Source organism: Opisthocomus hoazin, chromosome 11 (genome assembly GCF_030867145.1).
Source record: "Opisthocomus hoazin isolate bOpiHoa1 chromosome 11, bOpiHoa1.hap1, whole genome shotgun sequence".
In the NCBI taxonomy this organism is placed as follows: Eukaryota; Metazoa; Chordata; class Aves; order Opisthocomiformes; family Opisthocomidae; genus Opisthocomus; species Opisthocomus hoazin.
Genome location: NC_134424.1, coordinates 2,096,421 through 2,109,596, shown reverse-complemented (window position 1 = coordinate 2,109,596; position 13,176 = coordinate 2,096,421). Strand labels below are relative to the sequence as shown.

The window sequence follows — 13,176 nt, the reverse complement described above, 5'->3', positions numbered from 1 at the left end:
AACCACGTGGCTTTGAGTTGGTTTGACTTCCAGAGCTCTTCAAAGAAGAGCTGTGCGTTTTGTGTGCCCTCCTTGAGTGCTCGTTAGGGTTAGAGGCTATGGCCACATGGTACCACTCACTGCAGACCTACCCAGGGGGTCTCTGAACAAGCGAGACACCAGAAATCACAGCAGCCAGCTCTTTGTCAGTCTGGTTTAGTAGGAAATACTGGTTTGGGTAACGTGCTGGACTAACACGACTTTCCTGTCTCCAGCTCTGTCTTGCACCATATATGGGTTTGGACTTATTCTGACTTTTCTTCTCATGCGATGCCACCAGTAAGAACGCTCCAGCATGATGAATGGTGGTCTCTTTGCAGAGGCTGGTTCCTCAAACTGCCCAAACATGATGGACAGCTATTGAATAACTGCAGAATTGCTGCAGAAAAGGAGCTGAATCCAGAGCTGTCCACCAGCGTTCCTGGTGCGTGGGAGAGCTGCAGAATGCGGCGAGCTTGGGTGCTCCGGCGGGTGGAGGTGGGCTCGCTCCTGCAGCCGCCTGCCGCGGCCCTCGGCTTGGAGGGACCCGTAGCTCGGAGGCAGATCAGTGTCCTGGCCGTGAAACGCCGTGACACAAGTGGAAGGAGAAGCAACGCTGACCAGATCAGCAGTGAAATAGCTGGAACCAGCCAGTCAACCTCCCGCGTTTTTTTCACTTTCGCCGTTGGCCTAAAGGTGTCCTGTCCTGTTCGGCTGCCAAAACACTTCCAGCTTCTTTTTCTCCACAACTGTAACTGCCCTTCAACATCAGGAGGAAGTTTTACAGAACGTTACGGAAGTATTGATGATACAAAACGTAGATGTAGTGACACAGTCGTGCCTTAGCGCTGGTGGTTTGGACTTTTTAAGGCAGATTTACTGCTTACGAAGTTTGCAGCAGCCACAGATATCTGCAAAGACACAGAATCGTGCGTGGTGGTGAATGCTCCGGAGGCGAGAGTCTCTTTGGATCGCTAAGCTTTTGTAAATAGTACTTTTGGTTGCTGATAAAAAATGCCTCCTAAAATTTGTACTGTTTGTTGTTTGTTTATAATGGGCAGAATTCTTTGGTATAGGATGTTATATCTTTTCTACGTGGTTTTAATACCTGTTTAGGAAACTAATGCAAAACCAGCAAGCTATCAGCACGTATTAAGTAATTACCTATGTCTTTCTCCATTTTAATGAGCTTTTCTCAAGTTAATAATACATCACAATTTATTGGGTTTTTTATGTTCTGAGTATGTAATTTCAGAACATGGCATTAAAAAAAAAAAGTGAGTGTTGGTAAGGACCTACATCAGCCGTCGCAGTGGGCCGTGGGCAGTGAGCGTGTCCCTTTGTGGCAGAGAGCCGTCCCCGAAGCGCGGCAAGCCCCGGCCCCAGCCCTCCTTCGCGGCACAGACACCTCCCGAGCCAGGCACGGAGTCGGCGCCGAGGCCGTCCGCACCCCGATGCTCCGCTGGTCGGTGGCCCGTGAGGGGACTGGGGACATCCAGCCCCTGGGAGCACGCCGTCTCCTGCACGTGCATTTTAGTGTCTTCAGCACAGAGGAGTCTCGGTCTCACTTCGCCATTGGGCACCACCGTGTTACAAACAGACGAGCCCTACTAATAATGCGGGGAGAGACGGAACCAAAAGCTGCGAGGAATTTTTCCTGCAGAGGTGATTATTTTTTTTATCTTCGGGGGCAGCGAGATGCATAGGTGAGATGGAGAACAAGGTGGGCGAGGTGAGATTGTAATGATGCCACGCGTAGTCTTGCTGCTGCGGCTGAGAACACTTCTCTGAAGCATGTGTGGGCCGTCGGTGCTCCTATACCACAGCATCCCTCGGCCTTTTTGCCCAACGGGGGGTTTGACACTTGGATTTCGAGGTGCCCATCTGTGCAACTGAGTGATGGAGGTGAGAAAAGGAGAGGTGCCGTGCCGGGGTCCGGCTGCGTGGCTGCTCCCCCGGTCTCAGGAGCCTCGCATCGTTCATAGCTGTTACCAGGGACCTCTGGCGTGGCAATCCTCTCGGCATGCAGGTGTGGTCCTGGTCCTCTGAGGAGCAGGGGTTAAATCGCTCATCGTCCCTATTGCTCTCCGTGGGATCCGGGTCCAACATAAACTTTGAAGATGATCCCTAGCAGGATTAAAGCCCTCCGGGAGCAGGCAGAGGCAAGCTATTCCGAAAAACAAGGTCACACCGACTTTTTTTCTTTCCTTTTTTTTTTTTCTTTTTGGTAAGCAGAGGAATCAACAAAGCGCAGTTATGTAACTTCTATTTATATCCCCCCAGCTCCCTGGCTGCAGGCACACAAGGGGAGCCGAGGAGGGAATTTAATGAGCTCGCAGGGCTTGCTCACCTTCCCCGGCGGGTGGGAGCCGGCTTGTTTTTCAAGTGCGTCAGCAAATGAAACTGGTGGTGGGTGGGTGGTTTGGGTAGGTGGACTGACTTGTTGCTATGGTTTTCTTTAATTCCTCTGTCTCTCAAGAAGATCTTACACCGGGTTTTTTTGTGATTTTTTTTTTTTTTTCTTTTTCCTTTCTTCTGGGGAGCCTGCAGACTTCCTTGTTTCTCACACCTACACGGAGCCCGCTGGTTCGGCGTGGAAGCGGGATCCGTGCTCCTGCCACGCTCTCCCACGGGTGTGCCAGAGCAGCTCCAGCCCAGCTCCCCGCCAAACGTGGGTCAGGCCCCCCACTCTCCCATGCTTCGGTGGCCGTCTGCTCCGTCGGGGGGGATCTAAAACCCAGCCACCCATTTCTACCTGTCGCTCCCCCCGTGTGCCTTCGCTCCTGGTGATCACCCAGCGTCTCTTCACCCTCCCAGGGGTTTTACCCTGGCTCTGGGAGGGCACTGCCTCGCTGGGAAGTTTGTTCTTACTGTGTGAAATGACTTCAAATTGCACCGAGATTTTTGGCGTTGCGGTAGCAGAGTGCGCAGGGCAGAAGGGCTCTTCCCGAAAGGAGCGGTGTGATTCTGCTGCTGCTTTCATCTAGAGCCGGTTGGGAAGGCCGCGCGTTTACACGGGTGGGTCTGCGTGCACTCGTCCCCCCGAGAAGCACCCTGCGTACGGTGGGGCAGGGTCCCCAGCCAGGAGCCGAGCCGTGCAGCGTGGCGTCTGGGTGCCCCTGGCAGAGAGGGTTTCGTGTTTGTGGAGAGCGGAGCTGGGAAGTCCCCCTTCTGCTTTCGGGACAAAGTTTATTTTGCAGTTTGCAAAAAAACCCCAAAAACCAAGAAAAACCCGACCAGGCAATTGAGGTGTTCTGGCAGATTTTGCTTATGAGTTTATTTCAATCTGCGAAACATGCTCAGCATGAAATATTTCAGCTGCCGTTTCCTTAAGCTATGCAAGACTAATGATACCCGTCACTCCCGCCCCAGAGTGATGGATCTTCACCGAGCTGGGACGTATGAAAGACTGCAAGGAAAGAGAGGCATCGGTGATATTTAAAATAAATAAAGGAGGGGGGAGAGGAAGCAAAGTTAGGTTGGAATTTTCTGCAGTGGAAGCCCTCGCAATATGGTTAGGCAGAAGGTAAGGGGTTGGCATTTGTACTGAATTCAGGGCTTGTGCTAGCAGCGCGGCTCCCCTTCCAATGTGGCTGCTTTGAAGGAGCCCAGCTAGGAGAAGCGGTACGGGGGTGGCAAGCTCCTTCCGCAAACATGAAGCAGCACAGAAGTTTTGCATTAGTTCGTGCTGGCAGCCTGTCCGGATAACCCGAGCAAGTTAACATCCCCGTAAGAATTTCTCTCTAGAGTTGGAATAAAATGTCCCGAGTTGAAGCCAGAGAGCTGATCTTTCTCTTGCATCTGGAGGGACTTTCCTCTTTGAAAGATCGCTGACCAGTCAGGGTCGTGGGGTATTTTCTGTTTGCTGGCATTCGAGAAGTGGGGAGGGAGATGACGATGGTTTGCTCTAATTTGTGAGGTGTTTGCTGACGCTTTGCTTTCCCTTATTTATTGGCAATTCAATGTTAGTTTTTGTGGGGAACTCTTGGGGATCTGTGCGGATGGCCTGGCAGGGCTGGACGGCTGCGGTCGGTTGGAGCAGCGTTGCGAACGACCGAGGCCGCGGTCCGGGAAGCGCTGCGTCCTCGGCGCGGTGACGGCAGTCTGGGCTCGGGTTCTGCGGCCGTGCGCCTGCCGACAGCCAGGCCACCCCTCCTTCGGGAGGCGGCGTCGGAGCCGGGGCTCTGACACCCGGCGCGGTAGTTAGGGTTCTCGCAACGCAGTGCAGACAGCGCGTGCGGTCCAGCCTGGAATTACCGGGTCTGGGGCGGAAAGCCAAGCTGTTCGATGCAAAACAAGCCAACGGTTTTTCCTTTTCTTGGTTGGCAAAACGGTTGTGACTTCGGGGCAGGTCCAGCGAGCTGGTAACAGCGTAGAGGAAGGTGCTCCCAGTAAAGGTGACAGCACACACGGGCAGAACTGGAAAGCCTTTCGAAGCCAAGAGCTAGAAAGAAGCTGCCTTCAGCTGGCTGCTTTCATTTTCTTTTTCCATTGAACAGTCCTACGCTGGGCACAGCCTCGCTTCTCCGTGCCGTGTGGCTGTCCTGCCTCCGTCATCCCACTGCCCTCAACTGCTGGGTGGTCAGCTGAGCTGCTCCTCCACCCGTCACTGGAAATCACGTGTATCCCATGTCAGCGACCTTGGGAGGCAAGGCAGGAAGGGAGAAGAGGTGAAGTGGTAACGCTAGGAAAAGTGCCCGTTCTGTGCTGGTTTTTTTTTTTTTTAATGTGATTCTACCATCCAGATTGTTAATGATCTGCAATATTTAAGAACATGCCAAAAAAATAACCACCACAGAAAATGAGAGTAATTCTGAATAAAATGCCAGCAAGCAAAAATAGTATTTCCAGTTTAGCAAAAAAGCTAGGTAAATATTTAATAGTGTATGTAAATAATTTGAAGGGGAGAGGATACCAAGTTCCCGGGAATAACTACAGAAGAGACATAAACTTAAATTTTTTTTTCAAAAATCAGTGACTGGAAGTTAGTGACATAAAAAGGAGCTTAATCACATGATTCTAACACTGATTAACCGCTGGAACAGACTACAGACAGACACAGGTCATCTGTGATGCCTTCCAAAGAAAGACCGGATGCTTTTCTCGAGAAGATCCGTTAATTAAACACGCCTGTGGGCTCAGTGAAGGAGCAAGAGCGCAGGGCTGGTGGTGCTCAGAGGTGGGCCAGGCTGTAGCTCATCAACGCGCTGCAATTTAAACTTGGCCTTCGATTTATTTTCTAGTGAAATGAGTCACTTATGTCGCAGAAGAAGAAGCTGCAAACTGTTTTGCGTGGACCAGGGAAATAAAGTCGTAGATGGCACGGTGCTGGTGTTTACTTGCCCTCCTCCTCGGGCTCCGAGGCGGTGTGCCGGAGGGGCAGAGGAGGAAGGGGGGTGTTCTGCTGGGCGTGAGGTTTCTGCTTGGAGTTCTTCAGGAGCAGAGCCGGTTGATGGAGAGGAGCAGGAAGGAGAAGGAAAGCCAACTTCCAGCTCTTCAAGGAATCAGTCAGTAGGACCCCCTGGGCAATGGTCCTCAGGGACAGGGGAGCAGAACAGAGCTGGCAGATCTTTAAGGATGATTTCCAGAGAGCTCAGGAGCTCTCGGTCCCCAGGTGTGAGAAATTGGGAAAGGAAGGGAAGAGACGGGCATGGCTGAGTCGGGACCTGCTGGTCAAACTGAAGGGCAAGAGGGATCCACACAGGCAGTGGAAGCAGGGACAGGGATCCTGCGAAGAGTATAGGGACACTGCCCGGTTGTCTAGGGGTGACATCAGGAGGGCCAAGGCACGGCTGGAGCTGAACTTGGCGAGGGATGCTAAGGATAACAAGGAGGGCTTCTCCAGGTATGTCAGCCAGAACAGGTTAAAGGAAGCGTACCCCCCCGATGAACAAGAGTGGCAACCTCGTATCAACAGACGAGGAGAAGGCTGAGGTACTCAACTCTTTGGCCTCAGTCTTCACTGGCAACCTCTCTGCTCACCCCTCCCGAGTCGATGGACCGCAAGATGGGAACTGGGGGGTAAAGCCCTCTGCACTGTAAGGGAAGATCAGGTTTGTGACCACCTGAGGAACCTGAACATACATAAGTCTATGGGACCTGACGAGATGCATCCCAGAGTCCTGAGGGAACTGGCTGATGGAGTTGCCAAGCCACTCTCCGTGGTATCTGAAAAGTCCTGGCAGTCAGGGGAAGTCCCCAGAGACTGGAAGAAGAGAAGCGTTGCACCCATTTTTAAAAAGGGTAGGAAGGAGGATCCTGGGCTGGAACCCCTCTGCTGGGAGGAAAGGCTGGGAGAGCTGGGACTGGTCAGCCTGAGGAAGAGAAGGCTGCAGGGAGACCTCAGAGCAGCTGCCAGTGACTGGAGGGGGCTTGTAAGGAAGACAGGGAGAATCTTTTTAGCAAGGCCTGTTGTGACAGGACAAGGGGTAATGGTTTTAAACTAAGGGAGGGGAGATTTAGACTGGATAGAAGGAAGAAATTCTTTACAATGAGAGTGGTGAGGCACTGGCGCAGGTTTCCCAGAGAGGTGGTCGATGCCCCATCCCTGGAAACACTCAAGGCCAGGTTGGACGGGGCTCTGAGCAGCCTGATCCAGTTGGAGATGTCCCTGCTAACTGCAGGGAGGGTGGACCGGGTGGCCTTTAAAGGTCCCTTCCAACCCAAACCGTTCCATGGTTCTAAGTTACTCCACAAGTTTCCTGGTACCTGGTGGTGTTGGTTATTTTCCTCTGTGGTATTTTTGTAGAGCACGTTGGACATCGGGAGGAGGAACTGGTCCGACTGGCTTTGCAGACGTGCAATGCCTGTGCTGGATGGTTCTCCTTCCATCTCTTTGAAACAAAGACAGGCTCGTCATACCACTTGGTGTATCGTGTGCCTGTAAGAGAAGCAGCGTACTGCTGCTTGCCTGGCGTTTCATGCCTGCGTGGAAGCCGTGCACCACAAAAATATATTTACTCTCCAGACACCTGCAAGACTTTGAGCTGGCAAACCTTTACGCAAGAAGATTTTTCCCCTTGTGTGTCTTAACAAAGCTCTTTCCGTTGCCCCATGTTAGTCTTGAATGAGTTCATGTAGGTGGTGGTTGCTCCACCTTTAAAAATGATCGAGAACTCTTTGTGTGATGCCCTTAGGCGCAGTGAGCGCAGCCATCGTGTTAGAAGCTCGTGCGTGTCATATGCAGATGTTTTTGAGTTTGTTTCATTCTGTGGCCATGTAATTTATTACGGTCACATTATCTCTGGTATTCTCGCCTCAGAGAGAAGTCATGGTTCATTTAATCGGATGGTTGCTGGCTCTGGAGACGTATTGCGTCCCGTTGAGGTGTGTGTGCTTGTAAAGCTGTTTGCTGAATCTGGCATTCAGAAAACCAACCTCATGATCTTCTGTTTCATGTGATGTTGCTTGTTCAATGACAACAACAAAACAGAGCTGAAATGAAATACAGTTTCATACTGCATGGTTTTAGCGCTCTAAGAGCAGGCAACTGGTCCACCGCCAGCATCTCGAGCACAAGGTGAAGCTCGTACCTTCGCTTGCCTTTCAGGTAGCTTCTCCTCCGATCCCTTGTCCGGGGATAGCCAGCTGCAGTCCACGTACTGGTGTGTTACGGGTCACGGTTCCCTGCCCTGCGGTCGGTCTGTAGAAGATCACAAGTCCCAGCTGGCTGGTGGCCGAATCGGCAGGGTAAGGCTGGGCGATGAGGAGCCAGCTTGGGCTTCTCCACCTGGGCGCCGAGGACAGCGCTCGCTCTCGCTGACCAGATGCTTGGCTTCTGGGTTTGCGTCACCTTCGTCAGGGGCCCTCGAAGGAAGGGCTGATGCCAAATGCTCCCGTGTCAGTGGTACGTTAAAAGAACGATTCTCCAAAAATGCGTACAAGCAGAGTCTGCTGTTCTCTTCGTTCCAGGCTGCTCTCCTGTAGCACGCTTGCTGTCTCTGCAGCCTTGCTTGTGGTTGCACGACATCGATGTGCAAGCCAGGACAGTGGCATGTGGTAGTCTAAAGTAGCCGCTCTTTCCCTTTTAAAACAGGAGATTTTTCCAGTTTTTATTTTGAGGCTATATCTGTAAATAAATTTTAGGATTTCTGTCGTAATTATCACCACCAATTACCTGCTCTGGCACAACTTGCAAGATCACACCTCTTGAAACACAGTGTCTTTGATAGCTGGCATGTGGTTGATTCATATGTGTGAAGGTGTTAGGCATCCTGACCTAAACTGAAACAATCATTTTGTGACAACCATTGAACGTATGCGCAGCACGCCCAAGAAAGCTTTACTGGAAATGCTCGTTTCATGTGTTTTTTCTCTGAAGTACAGTGGAAAGTCAGTTAAGAAGCTTGAAAAGACGACAAAAATCAAGCCTGTCAGCAAGTAACAATTACAAGCATGCAAGAATTTCTTCAACGTGGTTCATTAAAAAAAATTTTTTTTCCTCCACAGCTGCTTGATGGCAGGGAGACTCCTCCTGTGCGTGCTCTTGAGCTGTGCAGCCAGGGGAACACCCATGGCTCAGCCGACGAGCAAATCGCCTGCTTTTGCAGTAAATGGCTTGTGTTGGTCTGTCCGTAAAAGATCATGATGGGTGTTCTTGTGGCGTGAGACTGGTAAAATTTTCAAGGTGCAACGTAGATGCAGACTCTTCCTCTGCCTCTGCTTGTAGCCACCAAGTAAGAGATGGTGCTGCGAAGGGGTGGCTCTGTCAGGTCACCAGCCCTGGCTTTGGTTACTGGTCTGCAGCTCGGGGTAACCGTGTCCATGCATCTCTTGGGTCCACTGGGTCTGGTCAGGTCAAAGAACCGGCTTAGAACAACAAAACATCTGGAGAAGTAAACGGTCATCAGACGAAGGGTGGTTTTATTTGGATATATTTTATGAGAAAACGTTAAAATTCTTGGTATGAAGTATTGGATTAGAGAACAATTCTACAAATACTGTTAAACGAATCGGGGGCCCAGATCTGCTTGCATCGTGTCCCGGGGCCCAGCCCAGTTTCTCTTGCAACGGCTTTTGGCAGAAGGCGTCTCTCGCCGTGCTCTGGCACGTCTGTTTCAGCGGGCTGCGCAGCGGGTGTCAGGAGAAGGCACCGGTGTGGCTGGCCGTGCTGACGTGCGATGCCCGCGCTGGGTTCTCCCTTCCATCCTCTCTGTTCAACACTAGGAGTAAGAATGAACTCTGAAGAGTTCACCTGAGATTCTCTGGGCAGGTAGAAGGTATTGCAGTGGTGGGAGGGATCTCTCGTGTGAGTCTTGACCAACTTCTCTAGATGGTCGCGCTGCTCCTCTGTAATCACAGATGCAGCGGTACGAGCGTGTCAAAGTCATTCTGCGCTGTTCTGACTGCAGCTGCTCGGGAGCGATCAAAGGCAGGCGTACCAGAGACGGCCTCGTGTGCTCCGCTGCGCAGGAAAGCGGGCAGGATATATTGCTATTCCCATTTTAATTTGTTTTTTCAATAAATCAGGCTTCGTTCCTATTCATCATGTAAAGCTGTTGGATCGTGAGCCGCTGCAGAATGCTAACTACTTTCATAATACCCTGCATAAGGTGACCCACTTACAAGTTCATCCTTCAGTCGTGTTTAAGCTCTGGTCCTGATTTATGTAACAGCATATTGGTTTCATCAAGAGTTGTCTGATCGCTCACTGTGTTGGCTCCTTGCTGACCTGCACATGATTTGTATTCTCCTCAATTTTAGGAAGAACTTTCTGTCTCTGTGCACATAGGGGCAGAAGAACATTCATAAACCTTTTTAAAAGTCGTCAATGCTTTCAGTTTTCCTGTCACTTAAAGACAGATTAGAGTAGGAATTAAAAGGAGTGTTAAGAAGTCTGCTGCAAACAGGGCAACGGAAACTTCGCCTGAAATATCCCTCGTTACATGTTTGTACTTTTTTGGACTGTGATTAACATTGACTATTGCATGTTATGAGTCACCGTCCCTTTGGTTTGAGGGCGGGAAGGCAGGACAGTTCTCCGTATTTTGCTCATGCTCTTTTGTTTCTGAGCTAAGAATCAAATTGTCGATAATTCCATTGTCGCTGCCTTACCTTAGCTCCATTGTTGGGAGAGAAGCGTGCTGCCTGAATGTATTAGGGCTAGTCTGATTTACTGCACTCACTTTTTTTAAAAAATGTATTTGGAAGCTGTTAATAAGGGAGCTAACGTAGCTGACACACTCGGGCTTCCCTAACGGTAAAGTACGAGTTTCCATTGCTCTAGGTTTCGGTGTACTGAAAACTAATTAACCTGCCAGTCCTTCAGGACAGCACGCAGTGCAGAGAGGTGAGGCAATCTGTATTGAAACCTGTGTATGAAGGTATAGATCCTGCTCCATTTTCTCTTGTAGCATTCGTTCTTCTGCCGACTGACGGAAGATAAGAAATCTGAGAAGTTCTTCAAGGTTTTTTATGATCGCATGAAAGTGGCACAGCAAGAAATTAAGACGACTGTCACAGTCAACACGAGTGACTTAGGAAATAAAAAGAAAGATGAAGACTCAGACAGAGATGTACCGAGCAGGAAGAGAGGTAATCCCCAGCTGTTCCGTTTCTGAAGTGACAAGGGAGTGAAATGCTGTGTTTTGAACTCCTTGCAACTGCTGCAATAATGCTCTGATCTCTGATCCCACAGAGCAAAGTTCAGAGATCAGTGGTGCCCTGGCTCGGGATTTCAAGAGCTGCATCCCCTCTTCATCCATGTGTGAGATTGTGCTATTGAAATGATGAAAAATATTTCTGAGATGAGACTCTGCCGCCTTGTCTGTCGTGACAAGCTGCCCAAATCTGATCCGTAGTAACGACCCTGGACTGTGGGTTGTGGTCAGTGCCTTCTCTAACAATAAGTGCAGCAATCCTAATTTTCTTCTATAGCAGGTCCTTTTATCGTAACCCCTGATAGTGCTAGATGTGTGTGCCCTAACCAATTAATACCAGAGTTGATAACTTTAATGTGGCTCGCATAAAAGGTGCAAAGAGAGTGACATGATACCCTTCTAAACTGGAGACCCTCACGTCACACTAAACGTACTTACCAAAAGAACGGACGATGAGTAGCTGGCCTGCGTGTGAAACTGTAACGGGAAACGTGTGAATAGATTCTCTGGTCTCCGTTATTCGCTTTGCCTGAGGAAGATCTGTTCTTGTGTGTTTTAGTGAGAGAGCCTATGACCCAAATTACCGAGGAGGTCCGGGACCAGCTACTGGAGGCCTCTGCGGCTACAAGAAAGGCTTACAACACTTACCGGCGGGAGGCTGATCCTGATGACCATTATTCAGCAGGAGAAGGAGCGCAGTCTGCGGCAGACAAGAGCAAGGATGACCTGGAGATGAGTGCTGTGATCTCAATAATGCAGCCCATCCTCCGGTTCTTGCAGCTGCTCTGTGAAAACCACAACCGGGATTTGCAGGTACAGCCTGGTTCCTGTGCAGGAGTGCTCGTCTCGCCTCGTGCAGTCACTGCTGTCGCATCGGTCCCGTGCTTTTTTAAACTGATATGTGACCGACTATTTTCTTTGGCCTTAAAGATAATCCAAAAAAACTATTGAGACCTTTCTGGGCAAACAGAGGGAAGTCCGGTTAGCCGGTGTTCAGTGGTCTTCTCAATGTATGTAAAAGGTGGTGGGGTCAGCACTTGATGGGGCTTTTTAGAAGTATATACTTAAAGCAAGCAAGTGTTTACTGATCTACTCTTGAGAGGGGAAGGAAAGAAAAAAAAAATCGTGTAGGAAAATAAAGAGAGCATTGGGACTTTGGTCCCAGCAGCCCTCAGGCATGTGCTTGCTTTCCAGTGAACAGGTTCAATTCTCATGAGTTTGCACGGACCTGTTCACGTACATAGAGTTGAGCACGTGGGGATGGTATCAGGAAAGCCTCAGCTGGAGCTGAATCTGGTGAGGGACATGAAGGGCAACAAGAAGGGTTTCTAGGTTGTATCTGCAGCAGGAGGAGACTAGGGAGAGCATGGGTCTGCTGCTGAAGGGGGCGGAGGCCGTGGTGATAAAGGACATGGAGAAGGCCAAGGTGCTCAATGCCACCTGCAACTTGGTCTTCCCTGGTAAGACCATCCTTCACAAACCCTGGGTTCCTGAGACCAGAGCGGGGAGATCTGGAGCAAGGATGACTTACCCTCAAGGGAGGAGAACAGGTTTAGGAAACCTTCCAACAAGCTGGACATGCACAAGTCCACCGTGCCTGGTGGGATACCCCAGGCCCCCTGTGGAGTGCTGGGTCCAGTCCTGGGCTGCTGAGTCCAGCAGGGAGTCTCGGAGATGACTAAGGGACTGGAGCATCCCATGGTCAAGGAGAGGCAGAGGGAGCTGGAGAGGTCAGGCTGGAGAGAAGAAGGCTCAAGGTGTCTCACCCGTGCATATAAATACCTGACGGGGGGGCATGAAGAGGACGGAGCCAGGCTCTGCTCGGTGGTGCCCCACGACAGGGCGAGGGGGTTGGAGTAGACGCTCTCCGAAGGTGCCTGCCAGCCTCCACTGTTTTGTGATACTCTCCGATGTGTTTTATAATTTCAAATAGCGAGCCCAGAACTTGCACATCAGTAATCCCATCTAGCGCGTGCCTCCACGGGAGATAAGATCTTTTGCTTACAAATGGCCTGCAATTACCATGATTTTTGTTCAGCGTAACCGCTGCCGCCGGGTTAGAACCGGATGCGAGCGAGGAGCTGGTGAGACGCGGTGCAATGCACTCAACGCCCTCGCGAAGGAGGAGTAATTGCCGTGATTGCGTATTGTCGTGCGGCACGCCAGAAACGCGGGACCCTGCGTGAGCGCTTTTCAGACCTGCCAAATGGCTTCTGCTGAACTGGCGTGCCCTGCTGCTGGCAAGGTGTGGAATCCAATCTGCATGGTAATGCTCGTGCTCTGCGAACATGGCATCGCTTTAGCGATTTGTAGGCGCCGGGGTTACATACATCAGGGTTTCTCCTAATTTTTTTCAAAAAAAAAAACTATTTGATCTTTGTTTTGTCAAGCAATTTTCATGCCGTTAGCGATGTCGGAGACAAGTAGGACGGCAGTTTTCTGTGGCAGGGGTCCAAACCGCAACGCACATGATGCCTTGCTGCTGCTGCCTTTGCCTGGGCACCGAAAGCTATAGGAGCAAAGCTGGATTCAAGCCAGCGCAGACACTCGCCCTGAGCTG

General features: G+C 50.7%; 1 protein-coding gene across 7 annotated transcripts in view; it reads left to right on the top strand.

Annotated features, from left to right (window-relative positions):
- Nucleotides 1-13,176, top strand: part of ITPR1 (inositol 1,4,5-trisphosphate receptor type 1) — a 184,183-nt gene that overhangs the window by 124,352 nt on the left and 46,655 nt on the right. For all 7 annotated transcript variants that reach the window (XM_075433115.1, XM_075433114.1, XM_075433111.1 and 4 more), the window contains 2 exons: nucleotides 10,371-10,551; nucleotides 11,176-11,429. In XM_075433115.1, the coding sequence (XP_075289230.1) occupies nucleotides 10,371-10,551; nucleotides 11,176-11,429 (435 nt within the window). The remainder of the gene's footprint in view (nucleotides 1-10,370; nucleotides 10,552-11,175; nucleotides 11,430-13,176) is intronic.